Source organism: Sander lucioperca, chromosome 15 (genome assembly GCF_008315115.2).
Source record: "Sander lucioperca isolate FBNREF2018 chromosome 15, SLUC_FBN_1.2, whole genome shotgun sequence".
In the NCBI taxonomy this organism is placed as follows: Eukaryota; Metazoa; Chordata; class Actinopteri; order Perciformes; family Percidae; genus Sander; species Sander lucioperca.
In genome coordinates this window covers 11,276,007-11,295,825 of record NC_050187.1, presented here as the reverse complement: position 1 = coordinate 11,295,825, position 19,819 = coordinate 11,276,007, and the positions used below count along the sequence as shown (strand labels likewise).

The following is a 19,819-nucleotide window of genomic DNA, read 5'->3' as shown; positions in this document are numbered from 1 at the left end:
ATCATCTACATGTAATCCGAATTCAGCCTTTTCTCTATTTGGCAAGAAAAGTGAAGCTGTAATACTGGCTACATTCTTGGTTTAGAGACACCACTCAGTTTTGAGCCAGTGAGCACTGAGCATGTCAAGCGTGAGAGCGGCATGTCAGTAGCGTGACAAGTGTGTTCAAATAAGGATGCTGAGACATCCACATAATGGCCACTGTCAGTAAAACCATCCAGTTAGTAATAGTGTTAGCAACATTATTCTAACTATACGTAGACGCGCACACATACAACTGAGTGCTGTGGCAGTGTGTAAACTGGTGAGTGTGTTGCAGGTGAGGCGGCAGGGCGAGGCGGACGCAGAGCTTCAGTGCCCTGTCATTTAGGCTGTGGTATCACCGCCACCACAGAGGCGGCCAGGCCTTGACTTAGTCAGGGGTGGCATGGAGGGCACAGGGAGGGGTGGCAAGGCCCTGGTGCAAAAAAACACTGTGTGAAAAGGGGGAAAAAAATCCCAACAGCCCCTCAGGGGATGTGGGGTTAGACACAACATCTAAACTAACACAGACGCAGACCCGCAGATGAACCAGGAGTACGCCAGTCATTGTAACCTTCAGCGACAGACACTGATGTCACCGAGTGAGAGAACAATGATGCATGGAGACAGGGCTTTAAATGAGGAAAACAGCAGAATGGGCTGAAACTGAAAAAAATAAAAATTGAAAAATATGTGTAAATAAATATAGAAAAACAGAATAAATGCACCAAAAATGTAGGGCTTAGGCAGCCTGTTTCTGGCCACATGACTGGTCAATAAACTCGACTGACCCTGCAGAGCGAAAGTGGACTAACTTAAACACCAAAGTATAGACTGAGTAAACCACAGCGGTACCAAGCCCAATGACTTATCACATTGGTGGCCAGAGTGGACTCCCAGGACAGGCCTGACCTCACCGGGGTAAAAATGGCAGCGACAGTCACTGTTAGATGGCCCATGGCTGCCGGGGCCCAGACCGCTGCGGTGCTGTGCTGGGCCGAGCCGGGCCGTGGCTTCGCCTGGGGGGTGGGGGGGGGACTTAATTTAGACGTCAACTTCCTGTTTGCAAACGTGCCTGTTTCCCAGAAAAACTTCCATGTGCGGAGAGCGAAGTTTCCCCAAGTCTAATTACACGTGTGGTTCCAAGCCGTGACAGCGTCCCAAATAGCCCTGACAGCCGAGGGTTAGACAGCACTCTGATAATGTTTGTTGTTGTTGTTGCAGCAATCTGCAGGAGGAATAGTGAAGTTCTGGTTTATAAATGGTACTAGAGCTGGGCAATATATCGATATTATAACGATATCGTGATATGAGACTAGACATTGTCTTAGATTTTGGATATCATAATATTGTAATATGGAATAAGTGTTGTCTTTTCCTGGTTTTAAAGGCTGCATTACAGTAAAGTGATGTAATTTTCTGAACTTACCAGACTGTTGTAACTGTTCTATTATTTGCCTTTACCCACTTAGTCATTATGTCACTGATGATTATTTATCAAAAATCTCATTGTGTAAATATTTTGTAAAAGCACCAATAGTCAACACTACAATATCGTTGCGGTATCGATATCGAGGTATTTGGTAAAAAATATTGTGATATTTGATTTTCTCCATTTCGCCCAGGCCTTAATGGTACCGACAATAAAAAGCCATAACCTTACTGATTGAGATTCTTTTACTATTACACAATAAACTGTTATTCTCAACTGCTCAAGTCGAGTTGTAGTTGTTAAACTTAAGTTTGTTATCACGTTGTATGTTGACGTGTAATATGAAATGAAATTTGTTATTATATTTTTTTTTTTTTTTTTTTTTTAGATAAATTTTTTATTATTTTTATATTTTTGAACATACAGAACAGACAAACACAATTGAACAATAACAAAAACCATCTCCCACCCCCCACCCTCTGCGGTCTCGAGGAAGGGGGAGCCAGCGTTGAGTTATCATTTTCTTGGTTGCGGTTGAGCCGGCTAGCCAAATTTTCTTCTGTCTCCCGAGCAGGTGTAATTTAGAGTCGTCATTAAGTAACAAAACGATCGGGTCAGTAGGAATTTGACGTCCTATCACATCAGATATTATCGATGTTGTTTTATTCCAGAACTGGATTTCAGCTTAATTTAAAGACTAAACTAAAACCAGTGTAAAGCAATTCAAGCATCAGTGAAAGTCATAGACGCATGTCAGACCCACGCTTCTTTAACTAATACAACAGAGGGTTACAGATCTGTGTCTAAATGTTGTATAATGCCTTTAGGAAAAAAAGAATTAGGTAGATGAGCCCAGAAACTTCCAGGAGGTTTTGATCTATAGTAAATATTATAGGTGTATATTGCATGTTTTATATTTTTCTTTTGTAATATTGTATAGGTCGTTTTCACAGAAGACATTTTGATATGTTACAGTAGGAAAAGCACAGGTGTAACTAATTAAATTAATGATTCCATGTAGCTGCTTAACACACTTGAATAGAACAGGGACAATGTTATTGTTATTAGTAAAACCTGTGCTTTTCCTACTGTGAAAGTTAAAATGGCTGCTGTGAAAAAGACTTATCGCCTGATATCACGCCCTGTTTGCTACTTAGTTACCTAATTTTCAGTTTTATAGAGCCTAAGAAAACTTTAGTTTAGTTTTTCAAAGTCACTTCCAAATTCACTCATTCACTAGTCCCTGCATAATAAACACTTAATAGTTTACTCTGCAGTGAGCAGTTAAATGAGATTTAGGACACTTAGGCCGGCCACACACTGGCTACGTGGCGTGAGCATGTCAGCTGCGTGGCGTGTTCATTTTTATTTCAGCTCCCATGTTAACAGGTTAGAGATAACACACAGCCTGCGTGACACGCACGTCTCCGGCGTGGCTCGAGCCGCGCCGAAAACGCGTGCATGCTAGAAATAGAACCAACACCTATTTTTCACGGGAAGCGTTTCCAGGCAAAATAGAATAGGAAAAGATGTTTATATGTCATTTTGACACAAATATATATTAATAAATGGCATGTTGATGTTTGAAAGTCTCTAGGTTTTGACATAACTGCAGATATAAATGTAATATAAAAAAAATAATGATAAATAATTATCGATTTTCAAATATTGCACCTGTCAATGCAGAACGAAATATTTTGTAGCCTATTTTGCCGTCAATACTGCCGACGTTGTCTTTGCTGTAATCAAATCAGTATATATTTATGTTTAACATGAAGGATACTACTGCTTGAGTGCAGTAAATCAATGGGAAACATGCATGTGTACAGACAAGGCTAGCAGCAGCAGACACGTTCCTGGTGTGCAAAGGCAACTGAAACGCAACAGAAATGCCACACTCACGCCATGCAGGCAGTGTATAGATCATCATCTCTTTGCAGCATATTTGACAGTAATAGGAGATTTTAAGCAAACAGTAGTGTACATGATACAACCAGTACATTTTTCCACTGTGGGAATCTCTGAAGGTAATATTAGGGGGCATAAAATTCTCTTTTAGAATTAGGACACTAAAATAAAATGGTGTAAAGTAAATATTACGCACTAGAGAGCAAATACAGAGTAATGTTGGACAAAGCATTCCTATTGTGTTCATAACGGGGTGTGGGTGTGTGTGTGTGTGTGTGTGTGTGTGTGTGTGTGTGTGTGTGTGTGCGTTCCTCCCTTAGCTTCAGTGCGGCCAAACCAACGGTCTGTCTCCTCTGTGTACCCAAGGCTCCAACCGATCCAGGCTGACCTACACCACATAAACACCCGAGCTGTCAAACTCCAGCTGGCCAGCAACTTTGGTGGTCTGTCTCACTCATACAGTACATGTGTGCACACACAAACTTGTATTGTCCTGTCAGGATGTCCAACAGCTACTCCTTTCTTTTTTTCTCTGTCACAATCAAACAATTTGATAGTTCTGTCTCTCTTTGTTTGCAATGTATCATCTTGGCTGATAAAGCTCAACATTGCAAAAAATATTCCAGTAACTAATCATCATCAGAAAAATTAGGTAATGAAATAAAGAAAGAAATCAAACATTACCATTTACGCCCATTCACAACTACTGCTATTGCCATGGTGCCACCCCGTGACAGAAACATCCGCAGTGTTGCCAGGCCAACAAGGATGTAAAACAGGATGCTGGCTGAGGACCGCAGGTGGTGTTGAGCTCACACACATTTTGGAAAGACATGTGTTTTGGTCTCACACACACACACACTATACACATATATTTGCCCATGCATGTCATCGCTGTGGTAGGGCAGAATGACTATGTCCGCAAAGACTTAGCCAGACCCAACTTTCCAAACACTATTGGAATCACCCAACTGAACGTTAATGCACACACACACACACACACACACACACACAGTTAAAATTAGCCTATTTGATCCTGTACCGTTGATCAGTTGTCAGTTAGTAGTTGTTTCATAGTTATTTTTAATAGTTGTTGAGCTTGGCCACAGAAATCATTATTGTAAGTTTCCTTTGATTATTACTATATTGTTATATTGAGTAGTTTTATGGAAACCGGGCTTGTATCCCTCAGATCCCAAAGGCTTGTTAGCAATAAACGATCAACAACATCGGAGTTGTCTGTGGTTATCCGTTGGGGTCCAACTGTCAGCCGTTAGTCTACAACCATCACACAACACGCAGAGACTACCATCAGCGGCAATCAATGTGTTAACGGGGACATTATTAACTGTGCACAAATGAAGAGAAGTGAACACCCGTTACACATGGAACTGAAAAACTTGTTGACAAACTGTAATGTGCCAAACTAAGGGCCATACATGGATTTCACGTGTCTCCGCAGAATCTGGTCAAAAACAATTTTCAAATACTTTGTATTGGTTGTTCAGTGCCATCGAAAATGAAGTGATCAGTAGCAAAGTCACTGGAGAATATTTTTCAATGTTAGCTGCTAGCATCTGAGCTACTGCTCCTGAAATATCTGTCAAAATTGTTGGGTTAGTACAGATGTAGTTTGACCTTGTGGGAAGGAAAACAAAAACAAAACACGTATTCATTTCCTTGCCGTGAAAGAAAAAGATTATAGTGTAGAGTATGAATACCACTCTCATGTTTGTATGGTAAATATGAGGCTACCACCAGCAGCCAGTTAGCTTAGCACAAAAATGGGTGAACATGTAAACATGTAGCCTGGCTCTCTCCAAAAAGGTAACAAATCCACCAACCAGCACCTCTAAAGCTCATTAATTAACAAGCTAAGTTAGCGCAGCTAACTGGCTCCAGCTTTAGATTTACCGTACAGACATGAGATATAACGACCTTGTCTCTCCTGCTATATTACAGATTATCTGCTGGTAAAACACTGGCATCACATTCTGTCCTCGGCCGATACCCACAGCCCAGGTATCGGTATCTGGACTGAAAAAGTTGAATCGGTGCATTACTACTATTTATCTGTACTATTGCTGTCCTTGTGCTGCTGCAACAACCAAATTTCACCGCTGGGGATCAATAAAGGTTTATCTTATCTTAGAGATCAATAAAGGTTTATCTTATCTTAGAGATCAATAAAGGTTTATCTTATCTTTGACCATATTGATGAGAACAGTTCAAACTTCAACTTTTAAAAAATCACATATAGGCAGTGGTATTATGGAGCATGTGGGGTTCCTGGTGAAGAACAGGAACGGTTCAAGTAAGAATACTCCAGCATACAATGTTTGCAAGAAAGCTAGACACGACTACAACAGCGCTTTGTGAGTACACACGGGCAATTGTACATACAGTAAACCATTGTCGAAACAACTGATCTAATTCAATGTCAGTTTTTGCCAAATGGTTACTGAGCATTGATAACAAACGTTCTAAAACTGACAGAATGATATAAAATAAAAGAGAAGCCAATTACTAATACATAACATAGAGTATAATGCACAGCCTGCTGCTAGTCCTGTAGTAAACAGACTGATGACTATCTTTGCTCACATTCCTGATACTAAAAAAAAACAATGTCCCTCCATCACACAACACAATAAACACACATTCAGCAGCACATAGTAAGTAGTAGTACGATACTTCCTACTTTCTCTCTTAGGAGTGTAAGTACATGCTCAACAGGCAAACACAAACACACATACACACACACCCTTTACCCCCTACACAGACAAACACAGCCTATGTCTGGTACCCTTGTTATTATGGACGTCCACATGCTGAACCACTCAGACAACTATTCCTGTGTGAGTCTGTCTGTGTGTGTCAGTCTATGTGAATGTGTGTGTGTGTCGCTCAGTGTTTTCCTGCTGGTGGTGGAAGTGATTTGGAAAGTATGCGGTGGAAAGGGAGGGGCATCACGGCCATTAAACCAGCAGGTTCGGGCTTCAAATGAAAGTGTGGCGCTAACGAGGGCGGATACTAATTGAAGAGCCTCCCAGCGTGATATCACAAACATACACACATTCGCATCATTCCTTGCTACAGTATATATTCACACAAAGTGAAAAACACCTTTTTACATGAAATACTTAAGCTTGTGCGCTGATTTCAATAGCTTTCCCAGCTCATCTGGGCTGAGACAGCGTTTGTATCCATGATAGGGAGGTGGCTGGGCTGTGCTCTCAGCAGCACACTACCACAGCTCAGCTGTTATAGTTTGGTTAGCCTGGTTGGCCATCCTATTGCCAAAATGTGACTTCAAAGCAGTAAGAATAGTGACAAGACAGAGCTAAGAAGTGGCAGCAGAAGTCTGAAGGGCCCTCTGTCAGATGTGCAACGCTACCGACATACAAAACATACGCTGGAGGGAGCAGAGCCGAGGCTATTTTATATTTTAGTTCTTAATGGAACATATTACTAGTGGATTAGCACAGTAGACTGATCAGGATGTTATGCAATTCATAATAACATGTAGGAATGCATCAATCTGACTTTTTCTTTCCCAGTACCAGTGCTCACTTCCCACCACATTTAATATCTGGATAACACTGTGGAACTCATTGGAATCATTTTTATGTTAAGGTAACATAAGGCCAAGGTTCACTGTGAAAACTTCTTCTGCAATGGTTTAATGGCTCCCGACAGGAGAACCTGTTTATCTTAAAGCGCTCAACTTCTAATATTCGGTAGTGGATGGAAACATGCAACCAACAATGGGTTAGTCTGTCTCTCAATACTTTGGACATGGGAAATCACTTGGTGGCCCCCCCCCCCCCCCCCCTAAGCCCATTGGTTCCAACTAAAAGCCTAATCCTTAAAATGGGCTACAGTGTGTGTGTGTGTTCATAGGAATGAAGGAACATGTCACCCATTGCATCAGTGTGGTGTTTTTAATACTTTGTGGACAACAGTGGGGCTCTATGGCACAGAGGAGTAAGATAAATCAGGCTGGAAACACAGACACACAGACACATACATTTGAGTTTCCGTTGTCCGGTAATTACTGGTCATTGACCAGAAAAAATTGATGAGGACCGAAAATTCTAATTGTCTCTGGTCAGAATGACCGGTGGAAAGAATTCCCTCTGCACAATTTGAATTGTGTTAAAGTAGGTTACAGTGATTTTCATATATTTCGTTCTATTAACAACAACTGTAATGATGTCAAAAACAATGAACCATCATATTTTTTAATTTACAAATGACTGTAGCGTTTGCGATAAAGGAAAAACTATACGTTGCGTTCTCGCTCTGATTGAATGCAGAAGACTACCGTAGATTTACAACAAACGGCGACTGGCGAAACATGGAAATATTGTGAATTACTTTACAAAACCAAGCAGCGGCCAGGCTAACGTAAATGAAGCCAAGAAATTGTCAGCGAGGACGAGTCGGCACCAGCTAGAGCCCGTCTCATTAACGTTAACGCCACAGACCCACATTGAGATACCATATATGATTACAGCCGTCCGCGGTTACGGAGGCTTGACTGTCAACAGCCTGCGAGGTTCTTATTGGGATTACGGTGAAATCTGTCAAACTGGCCAAAGTAGCATGCGTAAAACCCGCCTCCAGTGGCTTCTCCCTGCAGAACTGCATCAAAACAGCGCAGCGGCGTCAGACAGAGGCTTATGCGCATCGCGAGTAGCAGAGAGACACTTGTTTACAATTATTTGGATTCTAGTCGGCACTTGATCATTTTATGAGCCAGTTTGTTTGTACTGTAGTTTGTATTGTTTTATTTCCTCAGCCTAGCGAATGGAAAATAGGCCTATTTTAACTCAGATCGGCACAATTATGTGCATTGATTTAATTATTTTGCCCTCTCTGCCTGTAGCAGCCTACATTTCAATTAAAAAAAAAAAAAGTATAAATCTACATCCCTTGATGATATCAATCTTTATAGATAGCCTGCCTATCAATTGATTTTAAGCGCTATAAACACAGAAAATATTTGACCGGAACATTTCCCATTTGACCGGTGAAATTAAATCTTAAGGGTCACATGACCGGCACTAATTTAGTTCTAGCGGAAACACACACACACACACACACACACACACAAGTGCGTGGCACTATCTTTGTGGGGACCTGTCATTGACAGAACGCATTCCCTAGCCCCTTATCCTAACCCTCACCCTAACCATAACCTAATTCTAACCCTAATCCTAAAACCAAGTCTTAACCCTCAAACAGCCCTTTAAAGTTGTGGGGTCCAGCATTTTGGCCCCACAAAGCTGTCTGGACCCCACAAGTATACTGTATTCACACACACACACACACACACACACACACACACCTAGATGCTACTGTATATGAGGTAACAGAAGTAAGAGACTGAGAGTGAGCTTTGTGTGAGTGTGTTTAGTATGTCAGGATCTCACCTGTTCTTCTGCGATGAGTCCAGGGTGTGTGTGGGTGTCATTGGTGTAGTGCAGAGGCAGGCTCTGACACAGCTGTCCAAGCAGCATGGCCACTTCCTTCATGCTCCGCCAGCAACATACCAGCACCATCTGGGCTGTCACCCTGTAGCCCTCACCGCCTGGAGCCAACACATACACACACAGTGACACACAGTGACACACACACACACACACACAAAGTGACATGGAAAAAGTTTGATCACTTTGTTTTATTACCAAATAATACTAACTTGAACTGAAAGATCTATTTGTTATATTATGTCATGTGAAAGTTAGGTTGAAGCATTGATTTCAATGGAAACCAGAAGACGTCCAAAGTCACATCATGTGCCTGCTCATATCCAGACACACACATTGCACAGAGCCAGTTCATTTTACTTGTCACTGTAAAGTTACAGTAGTTTAGGTAATCATTCCTAAAAGTATTTTATTGTGCACTGTATGAATATACCACACAAAAATGAGGTCAAACACCTCCGCCATCAGGACATCACTAGTATTGCACTCACAAGCATCAATGACTTATTGGTTTTAAAGGGTTTTAATGTCTCGCACTGCAGTGGGTTTTGGTGTGGGGGCAATGGTGACGTATTGGCGGCTGGAACAAGGATTTGCTTCGTTTTTTGTTGTTGTTTTTTTATCTGTTTATTATTTAATAACGTTTAAACGTACTGTACTTCCCCTGGGAGAGAGAGAGAGAGAGAGAGAGAGAGAGAGAGAGAGAGAGAGAGAGAGAGAGAGAGCGTGTAAGGTGATCATGAAGCCGATTGTGATTACTGTACAATTCTCTGGTTCATCAGTTAAGTGTATGAACTACACGGCAGGCTGGATTCTCTACTAACGGTGACAGAGTGACGGCTGTCTCATACAAACAGGTCCGCGGGCTGAATGTGCATTGGCGGGTCCGTGTTACACTCATATGTCATCGATCTCGACGATATATCGATTCAAACATCAACGATCCAATATCGTCGATAAAGTGAAAATATCGATACATATGGCCATTAAGATGTGACTTTATTTTGAAATTCCCACTTTATGTTTATTCTTTTTTTATAAAAAAAAAATAATGTGTGTGTGAACTGAATCAAAATCATATCGTGGCAGACTTTATGATATCAGTAAAGAATCAATATAATATCGTATTGTGATAAAATGTGTGATTTACACCCCTAGTTATAGCCCATACATCTTGAGTATTAAATCGTCGTCACTGCGCTGCATTTTTATAAATGGGTCACATGCAGTGTTGGGCAAGTTACTTCCACAATGTAATACATTACAGATTCCTAGTTACTGTCATTTGAGAGTAATTAGTTATATTACAATATTACTGTCTCTGAATTGTCATGCTTTACACTACTTTTGCGTTACTTTTGAGTTACTTTCACCAAAATAACAGCGGAAGTATGACTTGGCAGGTAGCTTGTGAATTTCAACAAAGTCTCATCTTTATCCACTTTAATACGTCATAATTTATTCATATATTATTTTGTATTATTAATCTGAATCTGCAAAGTAACTAAAGCCATAAAATAAATAGTTAAGTAAAATGTACAATAGCCTACTTGACTCTGAGTTGTGGTGGACTAGAAGTAGCCTAATAAGTAGGAGAAAATGAAAATACTCAATTAAAAAGCACCTTACAATTGAATCGAAGTAGCCTACGGTAGAGTTACTTTCAGCGCTGATAAAATGTAATGATATTACGTGTAGCAAGACTAAACATTAATTCCCGACATGTTGTTGTCTGTCCGTTGCTCGAGCACATTTCTGTCGGCACTGACGGGACACAGATGTCGTCCGTACCGTCTTTGGTTCTGGCTCTGACCACGGCAACAGTGACGGGACAGCTCGCTTCAACGCAGCGTAAAAAACTCCTGAAAATAATGTCCATGTCGCAAATGTACTGTCTCTGCAGTCATTTCAACCACCGAATCCAGCAACAGGACATAACACTAGCGGACTTTTTTTTTTTCTGTGCAGAAAATGTTTCGCGGTGTAGGTGAATTCTTGTCTTCCCGTCAACCTTGTTTTTGACGCCTTTTTTTCACAGCTTGATTTTGCTTTTTCCAACATTTTAAATTGTTAATTTTTTCTTCTACACATTTTCAGCGCTTATTTCTACGTCCCATATTTTCTGATATAAAACAAAAATTGAAAACGGGTCAATGCGACCCGAAGTCAACACAAGGGTTATAAAAGATAAACGCCACTAAATGTTGCGTTAAAATGCGCTGTAACTCGCGTTACAGAGATTGTAACGGGTATAATCTTACCGACATTTTATTAGCAATGAGTTATATTACTATGTTACAGCAAAAAGGAATACGTGACTGTAATTGCGTTACTTTTGTAACCATCACTGGTCACGTGTGTATCATGTGGGTTTACATTTGACTGACTTGTTACGAGAAGGAGTATGATTTTTGGCACAAATTGGGGAAATTAGTGCTAAGGGTTTAAAAGTACCTTGACTGCCTCTGTGAGCTGTGAGTCACAGTCACTGCTGCAGCTCCAACTGTTGACCATGTTGATAACGGGCCAAATCAGCAGCCAAGCCACAACAACTAACTTCCTGTTGCTTTCAGAACACCAGCATGCAGCTGTCTCTATACCCTCAAACAGTGTCTTTGCCTCGTGTATCTTCCTCCGCACCCCCGCACTCCCCCCCCTTCAACTCTCCCATGCCTCACAGTTTGAATACATCTGAACTAATGTAATATTGGGCTGTAGGGACTAGTGAGGCATGGCAAGACATTTTTCTGTGTAATGTAATCTCTAACTCACTTGTGTTCAGTGACGGTGTGTGTGTGGTCTGGGTCTGTGCGTGATCATCTCCTTGGTGTGTGTCCAGCTCTCTGGCACGTGTGAAGAAGTCATTGGTGTCCCTGGGCTGAATCTCCTGCAGGATCCTCTGCAGCCCTGCTGACGTCTCTTTCCAAAACACACACACACAAAAAGCATGTCATATTAATATTAATATCTCCTTGCGGCGCTTGTGTAAATGCCCATGACTTGCCCATTACCTTCTATCAACTAAAAGTATAGTTCTAACCTACAAATTATCCCTGAATATTCTACTTGTGTTGATGTTTAATGAAAAACCTGCAGTAAAATTGTACAATCTATTTGAGTGTGTTGGTAATTCTCCTAAACTCCTTTCTCTTTTGCTGTTAACAATAATTGTAATCCAGGATTTTCAGGCTCAGTGAGAACCTTCGCGCTCTTTTGTTTTTCAGAAACTTACAGTTTTTCGACACTAATACAACACTAATGTAATTGCTTATAAACAGTACTTACAATACAAATGAAGAGGACCATGTAGACTACAGACAATGCGCCACATGCAAAAGAGTCACTTGTACAAACAGATTTATTCTTGGGTGGTACGCACTTTAAAAGGGATTTAAAAGAACTGATTGTGTTGTGTCTACAGCCTACTCCATTTTTTGCATCTTGACCGGATATTGTGCATACTCTTTTGCAACAAGTCACCGTTGTCTTAAGTAGTAGTTTGTATATATTGTTGAAACAATGTGTTTAGGCTGCACTCTTGGCCAGGTCTCTCTTGAAAAAGAGATTTTAATCTCAACGAGAGTTTTTCCTGTTTAAACAGAAAAATAAATTATAATATTCTGGCATGACAATACAATTCAGTATACTGGTAAATGTGTTGCGTTTTCGTCTGCCGATTCCCGAAAGCAGGACTTGAAGGTCCCAGCGTGAACTTCTTCTTTTGACTCTTTTACCAACATTTTTTTGAAGAAAAAAAAAAAAACTTGCCCACAGATGGAGCGGAACAGGTACCATTTATAGCAATTTGGGGGCACTGATTATGCTCACCTACTCATGAACAGGTGGCGTTCAGAAGTTCAAACAATGAATGTACAAAAAGTTTACAAAGTGAAAAAAGAGTTTGGTCAATCGGACTTGGAACACACGTTCAAACAATCTCGCAGAATTAAGTATAAGGTTTAGGATAAGAATAGTAAAGGGCTCTTGCATGAGGCCCACTAAGTGTACTCACCATAAACTGAGAGGCTGAGAAATGGGATTACCTGAGTCTGTATCCATGGGGATGAGTCCTTCTGGGGAGGAACTCTGGACTACAGGGGAGACCACGTCAGACATCCTGTAGCACACAGCAATTAGGTCTGACACCAGACATCTCCACTGCTCAGGCTGGCTCAAAGTCCTAAACACACACACACACACACACACACACACACACACACACACACACACACACACACAAAACAGTAAGTATATGGCTAAGGTCATGGCTGGATTTGCTCTTCAAATACATGGTGTTGTACTCAGGGAATGTGTAGAGGGCTTGTTTCCGCTGCCAACAGCAAAGCAACAGATCCAAATGAAAGTAGGTTGTTTACGACATGTATGTGTTGGTGTGATTCATGAGCTCACTCAGTGTTTAGGTGCTGCAGGACAGCAGTGATGCAGTGGGCTCTGCCATAGAGAGGATAGGAAGCAGCTGCCTGCAAGAGAGATGACTCGGACCTGGACACCTCTAACTGCAGACAGCACAGCAAGAACTGGACCACTGAGGACAGAAGAACAATACAATTTTATTTAGTGCCAACACACACACGCATATATGTATTAGGGCTATGCCTCTGGATCTCACCAGCCAGTGTGTTGAGCTCCAAGATGACGGTCTCAGAAGCGTGGGGCGGTGAGGAGGGAGGCTGGAACTCGAGGCCCTGCTCCTGGGCACAGTGCAGCAGAGCCTGGCCCAGGTCTGGCTGCTGGAGCAGCAGGTTGAGGAGGTGGGCTGCTGTGACGCTGTCAAAAGGCTTGGTGCTGGTACTGAGGTCCAGAGCAGCCTGAAGAACACTGCGCATCCTCTCTGGCACCTCACATCATAAACACCAAGGTGAAATCAGTAAAACAACTTGAAAATACTACTATACAGTACAAGTTGATGATTGGGCTTCACCTATCGCACCACTGGAATGTAATTACTACACTTAGTGCAGTACAACTGGGCTGGGACATACACTACAGACTGAGATACGGATCGAAACAGAGGTTAATTTTTTTATCGCAGAGTTGTTACAGCAGTTGTTAAACATTTTGAAATAAACATAAAAAATACTGAGTGCTATAAAACCAATGTTGGCACCAGTGTTGGGAGTAACGGCGTTTTAGTATAACGGCGTTACTAACAGCGTTATTTTTTCAGTAACGGAGTAATCTAATTAATTAGGCTACTTTTCCCATCGCTGCAACGCCGTTATCGTTACTGAGAATGTAAAGTGGTGCGTTACTACAATTTGGTTGAATGAAGCGCGAGGTGTGAGGCTTTGGCTACACATCAGCTGCCTGGAGAGAGCAGGGGTGGGGATGATGACACCAAATGCGATGATGATTGGCTGGGTAGGCGGATGCCCTGCTCACGCTGTCTCGCTGCACGCTCTGACTACCACTAAACACCAGACAGCGACAATGGCGACGAGACAGGGAAATTCAAAGGTAGCGTTCTCGAACTGGAAGTACCGGCACTGCTTCTCGCTCATTGAAATTAAAGGCAAGAATGTTTATGTAACATGCACGCTATACCAAATGCTCTAAAATACTGTATATAGTGTTTTTATTCTTCAGTCAGTTAATATAAACATCTTTGACGTTAAAGATGTTGTAGAACGTAATAGTGTTATAGAACATAAAAAAAATAACGTCAGTTACTTTGCTGAGTAACTAATTACTTTTACAATGTGGTAACTGAGTTACTAACTCAATCACTTTTTGGGAGAAGTAATTTGTAACTGTAACTAATTACTTTTTTAACGTAAGCTGACCAACACTGGTTGGCACAAAACAAAAACTATTTTGACAAAATTAAAAAGATGCCAAATCTTAAAGCTATAGTGCGCAGTTTCTGTGTCCCCCATGAGGAATTCTAAGTAATGACAACAAAACGGTCGGCTGATACAAGCTTTCCGTGATCGCGTATCACCCCCACCCCTCCTCACGCAGTTGCTAGTAGCCAAGGAGGACACGGAGGATTAAAAAAAGACTCTTCAGAAGAGGTAATTATCTTTACTCGAGTTTCTGTGCGAGAAAGTCACCGGACAACACAATCTTCTGAACATAGCCATACTGAGAAATACAGAGAGAGATGTGTGGAGCTGATAGTCTTGATTAGCTTTGTAGCAACTCATTTGGCAATGGCCTGAATGTGACGTTCACTAATATCAAAAAGTTATGCACTAAAGCTTTAAGTATCACATTTCAAGATGTAACCGATAATGACTGAGCTTGGTCCTCATATTAACCTGTAGTCCCACAGCTGATGGTGGGAGTTGCCGTAGTAACGTTGAGGCCAGTTGTTTGACTTCCAGGAAGTTGCTGGCAACACAGTAGAGGACATTCTGAGCATGGGCAGAGGTTACAACTTCACTGAGGGCAAACACATCAGGCCCTGAGGAAAACAGAGAGGCAGGGGTAAAGAAACGCTGAGCCAGCTAGAGCATCAGCTTGGCATCAAAGTAAAGAGGCCAGTAGGGCTGGGCAATATATCGATATTATATCAATATCGTAATATGAGACTAGATATCGTCTTAGATTTTGGATATCGTAATATCATGATATGACATAAGTGTTGTCTTTTACTGGTTTTAAAGGCTGCATTACAGTAAAGTGATGTACTTTTCTGAACTTACCAGACTGTTCTAGCTGTTCTATTATTTGCCTTTACCCACTTAGTCATTATGTCCACATTACAGATGATTATTTATCTAAAATCTAAGTGTGAAGATGATTTGTTAAAAGCACCAATTGTCAACCCTAGAATATCACCGTAATATCGATATTGAGGTATTTGGTCAAGAATATCGTGACATCTGATTTTCTCCCTATCGCCCAGCCCTAGAGGCCAGCTAGTAATGGATAGACTGCTGGTTCAGGCATCAAAAGAAAGATGTACAGTATTCCAGAAATGTGCGCTGGCCACTGGTATTACATGAAATGTACCAAACATCATCAGAGTTGTTCTTGACGAAAGCACTGGATTCCAAACTGCTCTGAGCGAATTGGATGAAATATGACACTATGTTTGAAGCTTTTTAGTAAACTTTAGCAACATTTATATTTACTATGCATACTGTACGACGAGGAAGACCAATTTCAATTGTCCGGTATTGTCGATAAAAAGTGCCTAAAAGTTGCTGTTTGTACGATGTCAGTAAATGAGCAGTCAATGGTAGTCAAACGACAATAAGACAAACACAATCAGTGATCTCCTAAAGGCAAGTTATACATATAACTTTATGCATTATACTATTTTTTTTACTGCATAGTTTAAAGTAACATTTAAAAAAACATATCTGTTATATTGAACTTGCCATAAACCTATAATGTTAGTAGCAGATTTCTTTACACAGCAGTGATGGTTTGTAAAGTCTGGTGGGTCATATATGACTGCTGCTGATGAACAGTAGGCGTACCGGTGCTGAAGGTGAAGAGCTCACCCAGTAGACACAGCAGGTGGAGGGACATAAGGCATTTAGAGAAGGAAGCTCCAGGAAGCAAAACCTCCAGCAGCCTCACACACAGCCAGCGCAGGAACTCCTACAACACATAAAAACACGCCTAGTTTATTAGATTTAGTTCATTTTTGTAAGACAAAAACACTCCGGTAGACCTCTCTGCAGCTTTCTGTTGTGTTCCATGTGTGTGTGTGGTATGGTATACCTTGTACAGCTGTAGTGTGTGTTGGTCTCGGTCTCTCTGCTCCTGCTCTCTCTCCTGGATCAGTCTCTTCTGCAGCAGCAGAGCGCTGTCCTTCATTCGACAAAGCAGCTGTATAGAAGAGGATTTTAAGCTCCATTAAAGCTACATTGTGCAAGAATTTCTCCCATCTAGCGGTGAAATTGTGTATGACAACCAACTGAATATTACTTTCTAGCCCCTTCCATTCGGAGCGCGTTTTAACTGCTACGGTGGCCGAACAGTGTAAGAGGGCCAAAGGCGGAGGTATGTCCCTCTTTGGCTAATGTATTTTAAGGATGGAGGCGCAACATGGCGGCCGCCATTCGAGCGACTCACTCGTGTGTATTCTGAATGATTCTAAATGGCAGATTCTACGCTTACGAGAATACTTTGATTAGTTGGTGGAAGTAATTACACATGAATGAGCACATATTTGTGAAAGAACAAAGGGCTTTTTGCTAAGAATCAACTCAATAAATGACACAATGTAGTTTTAAGTAATAGTTTTGATTTGCTCATTGAATTGAGTCATAAATGTCTCCTTGTAATGTGTAGGGTTGTCAGCACTGCAGATCCCGTTGAAAATTAAAATTCAATTACTTCCATTCCCTGGTATAAACCGCTCCCAGCCAACAAACTGACTGTACTGTACCAGCTTAAAGGGGAATTTCGGTATTTTTCAACCTGGACCTTGTGTTCCCGTATTTTTCTGTCTGAGTGATTAATGGGAACACATTTTTTTTTGTAAATTGGTCCAGTATTGAGCGATGACACTGTAACTGGCAGCCATTAAACGGGCTACAGTGTAATCGCACGGGGCAGTTGCGCAGTTTGCCACCGACAGGCTCAGATTGTTATTATAAGTGTCTGACTACATTGTGGAAAGACGGTGAAGTCTTGTTCTGAAATCTTGGGAGGTGACTTGTTGCCGGAAGAGGGAGAGAGGAGTGCCAAGGGAGAGTTTGTTATGTTGGAGTACATAACGCGTGGCTTAGTGTTATCTAAAAGATTTTCAATGTCATGGCTAAATATTTAGATGATTTCGACAATGTGGATGAGGTCTTTGAATTCGATGGCTGCAAGTATTTATTTGAGCCAGAGTATATGGATGAAGAATAGCTCCTACAAAACGGACCAGGAGAAAGAGAGCAGGGGCAGCAGGGAGAGGATGGTGAACCAGCTGCTGCGAGGCGGTGAGGGTCGGGAGATTTGGAAGAATGCCCATGGTGTAAGGAGTGGAACCTGTTGCTGCCTGATTCAGAACGAGACTTCTCCTTGAGCGGGACGTGGACGCAACAAACAGTTTGGATCGAGCGAAAAGGTAAAGAGTAAAACGTTTAACTTCTCTGTTGGGTCCTTTCCATAACGTAGTCAGACGCTTATAGTAACAATCTAAACTCGACAGTGGCAAAAACAAGCACTTTTAGTGGACGTACAATTGCCCAGAGCGATTACATTGCAGCCTGTTTTGACACAGCCAGGTTGCAGTTCTCTTGGTCAATACTGGACCAATTTTTAAAAAATGGTTGTTCCAATTAGTCATTTAGACACAAAACCATGGGAAGTAGGGTCCGGATTGAAAAACACTGAAGTTACTCTTTAACATCTCATATTCAGTGAGAAACTAGAATCCATAAAGAAAAGGGCAATGTGCGGTAAACGGCTGACCTTCTTCAGCAGGCTGACTGTCTGCTGTCTGACGCCTGGTGACTGACTGTTGAGATTAGGCAGCAGGAAGTGGCAGATCAGGTCCATTTCCTGGGAGGACAGCGCTTCAGTGCTGCGATGGCTCTCGCACACTAACCCCAAAGCATCCAACCTCACCTGGGCGGTAGGATTTGAGGACACATAAATACAATGGAAATCCAAGACATATGCCAAATTTATGAGAAAAAAAAATACTTAACAATATTGAAAAGAAAGGATACACACTTGGGGATACAGACACTCACTTGATCATGTTTGTGTACCAGTGCTTGTTGGAGTAGGGAGAGGGGCACCAGTCCTCCCCACAGACCCTCCTTTGAGGATGGAACAACACCCTGGGCCCTGGCTGCCCGCAAACATGTCATGAGAGCTCCCAGTGCACCCCTGCTGCCTGAAGGACCTAAAGAGAACAGAAAAACAGCATTTATGAAATGGTTCCGCATTTTGTCATGACTATGTTAAAGAACTCTCCCACTGTAACTGTGGAGAAGACATTTTTTTACTGTATTTCTTGCCACAACAGCATGCTTTGTGAAGTTGAGAGACATTAACGTGCAGCTGATCTATCATGAGAATAACAAGAAGGGAAAAAGGGAAAATAGTTGCCGATAAATGGAATGTGATTGTGTTTTTATGTGCAGACATCGGTGCCTTTACCTGTGCTGCTTGGCGGTGGGTCCTGCAAGGCCTGCACCATGTGTGCCAGACTGGAGGGGCTACAGCGTAGCAGCTTGGGCAGGAAATAGTCCAGGATGTACGTGGTCTGGTCCAGTCTGGCACGGCACAGCACCTGTAGCAGGGGGGTTACCCACGTCTGGTGCCAACACGCCATCCAGTCGTCTGTGGCCGTCTTGTCCCCTGCACCAGCCTCACTGGCCAGCTGTGCCTTGTGGCTGACAAACAGCCTCTCCAGGAGGTCGCTGGCATAAGGAGCCAGGGTCTGGTCACCCATCAGGCCCAGGAGACATGAGGGCAGCTGGGGTTGGATGTCAAGCAGGTAGCCTGCCCCAAAGAGCTCCACGAGGCAGCCCAGGGAGCCGTACTTCCCCCTCATGTGCCACTCCAGTCCCAGCAGGCTTCGGGAGAGCTCTGCGATGTAAGAGTCCTTGGTTGGGTCGGAGATAGATGGGTTGGTGTGCTGATGGAGGAGGAGGAGGTTGCGAAACAGGGAGCGGGTTTGGTGGCGGACTCCGTCCAGCGGGTGCTCCCAGTGGGAGTAGATGTGCTCCAGCAGTTGCCGCTGTAGCTCCGAGCCGCCGCTGAGGGACTGTTGGAGGCGGGGGGGGCAGGGCAGCCTCTCCCCCTGCAGGCAGTCAAGCGCAGCACTGCTCCACAGGGTCAACACCCGGGCCACCACCATGGCTGTACTGGACTCCTTTATACTACAGCAAGAAAATCAAAACAGGCGTGCTGTTTACACTTTAGAAAGACTGCATTTGGATTTTTTTTCAGAGATTGGTTGACACAGATCAAGTAGTCACACGTTATATTACTGGTGTCCGTCACTTTCAGCTCTGGCAAGCATCTGAGTGCTTTGTTT

General features: G+C 42.4%; 1 protein-coding gene across 4 annotated transcripts in view; it reads right to left on the bottom strand.

Moving 5' to 3' along the window:
- Positions 1 to 19,819, bottom strand: part of thada (THADA armadillo repeat containing) — a 125,650-nt gene that overhangs the window by 100,966 nt on the left and 4,865 nt on the right. For all 4 annotated transcript variants that reach the window (XM_031284333.2, XM_031284334.2, XM_035991919.1 and 1 more), the window contains 11 exons: positions 18,937 to 19,661; positions 18,525 to 18,679; positions 18,241 to 18,396; positions 16,555 to 16,662; positions 16,308 to 16,431; positions 15,138 to 15,283; positions 13,487 to 13,715; positions 13,267 to 13,402; positions 12,900 to 13,036; positions 11,629 to 11,775; positions 8,800 to 8,957 (listed from right to left, as the gene is read on the bottom strand). In XM_031284333.2, the coding sequence (XP_031140193.1) occupies positions 8,800 to 8,957; positions 11,629 to 11,775; positions 12,900 to 13,036; positions 13,267 to 13,402; positions 13,487 to 13,715; positions 15,138 to 15,283; positions 16,308 to 16,431; positions 16,555 to 16,662; positions 18,241 to 18,396; positions 18,525 to 18,679; positions 18,937 to 19,661 (2,221 nt within the window). The remainder of the gene's footprint in view (positions 1 to 8,799; positions 8,958 to 11,628; positions 11,776 to 12,899; positions 13,037 to 13,266; positions 13,403 to 13,486; positions 13,716 to 15,137; positions 15,284 to 16,307; positions 16,432 to 16,554; positions 16,663 to 18,240; positions 18,397 to 18,524; positions 18,680 to 18,936; positions 19,662 to 19,819) is intronic.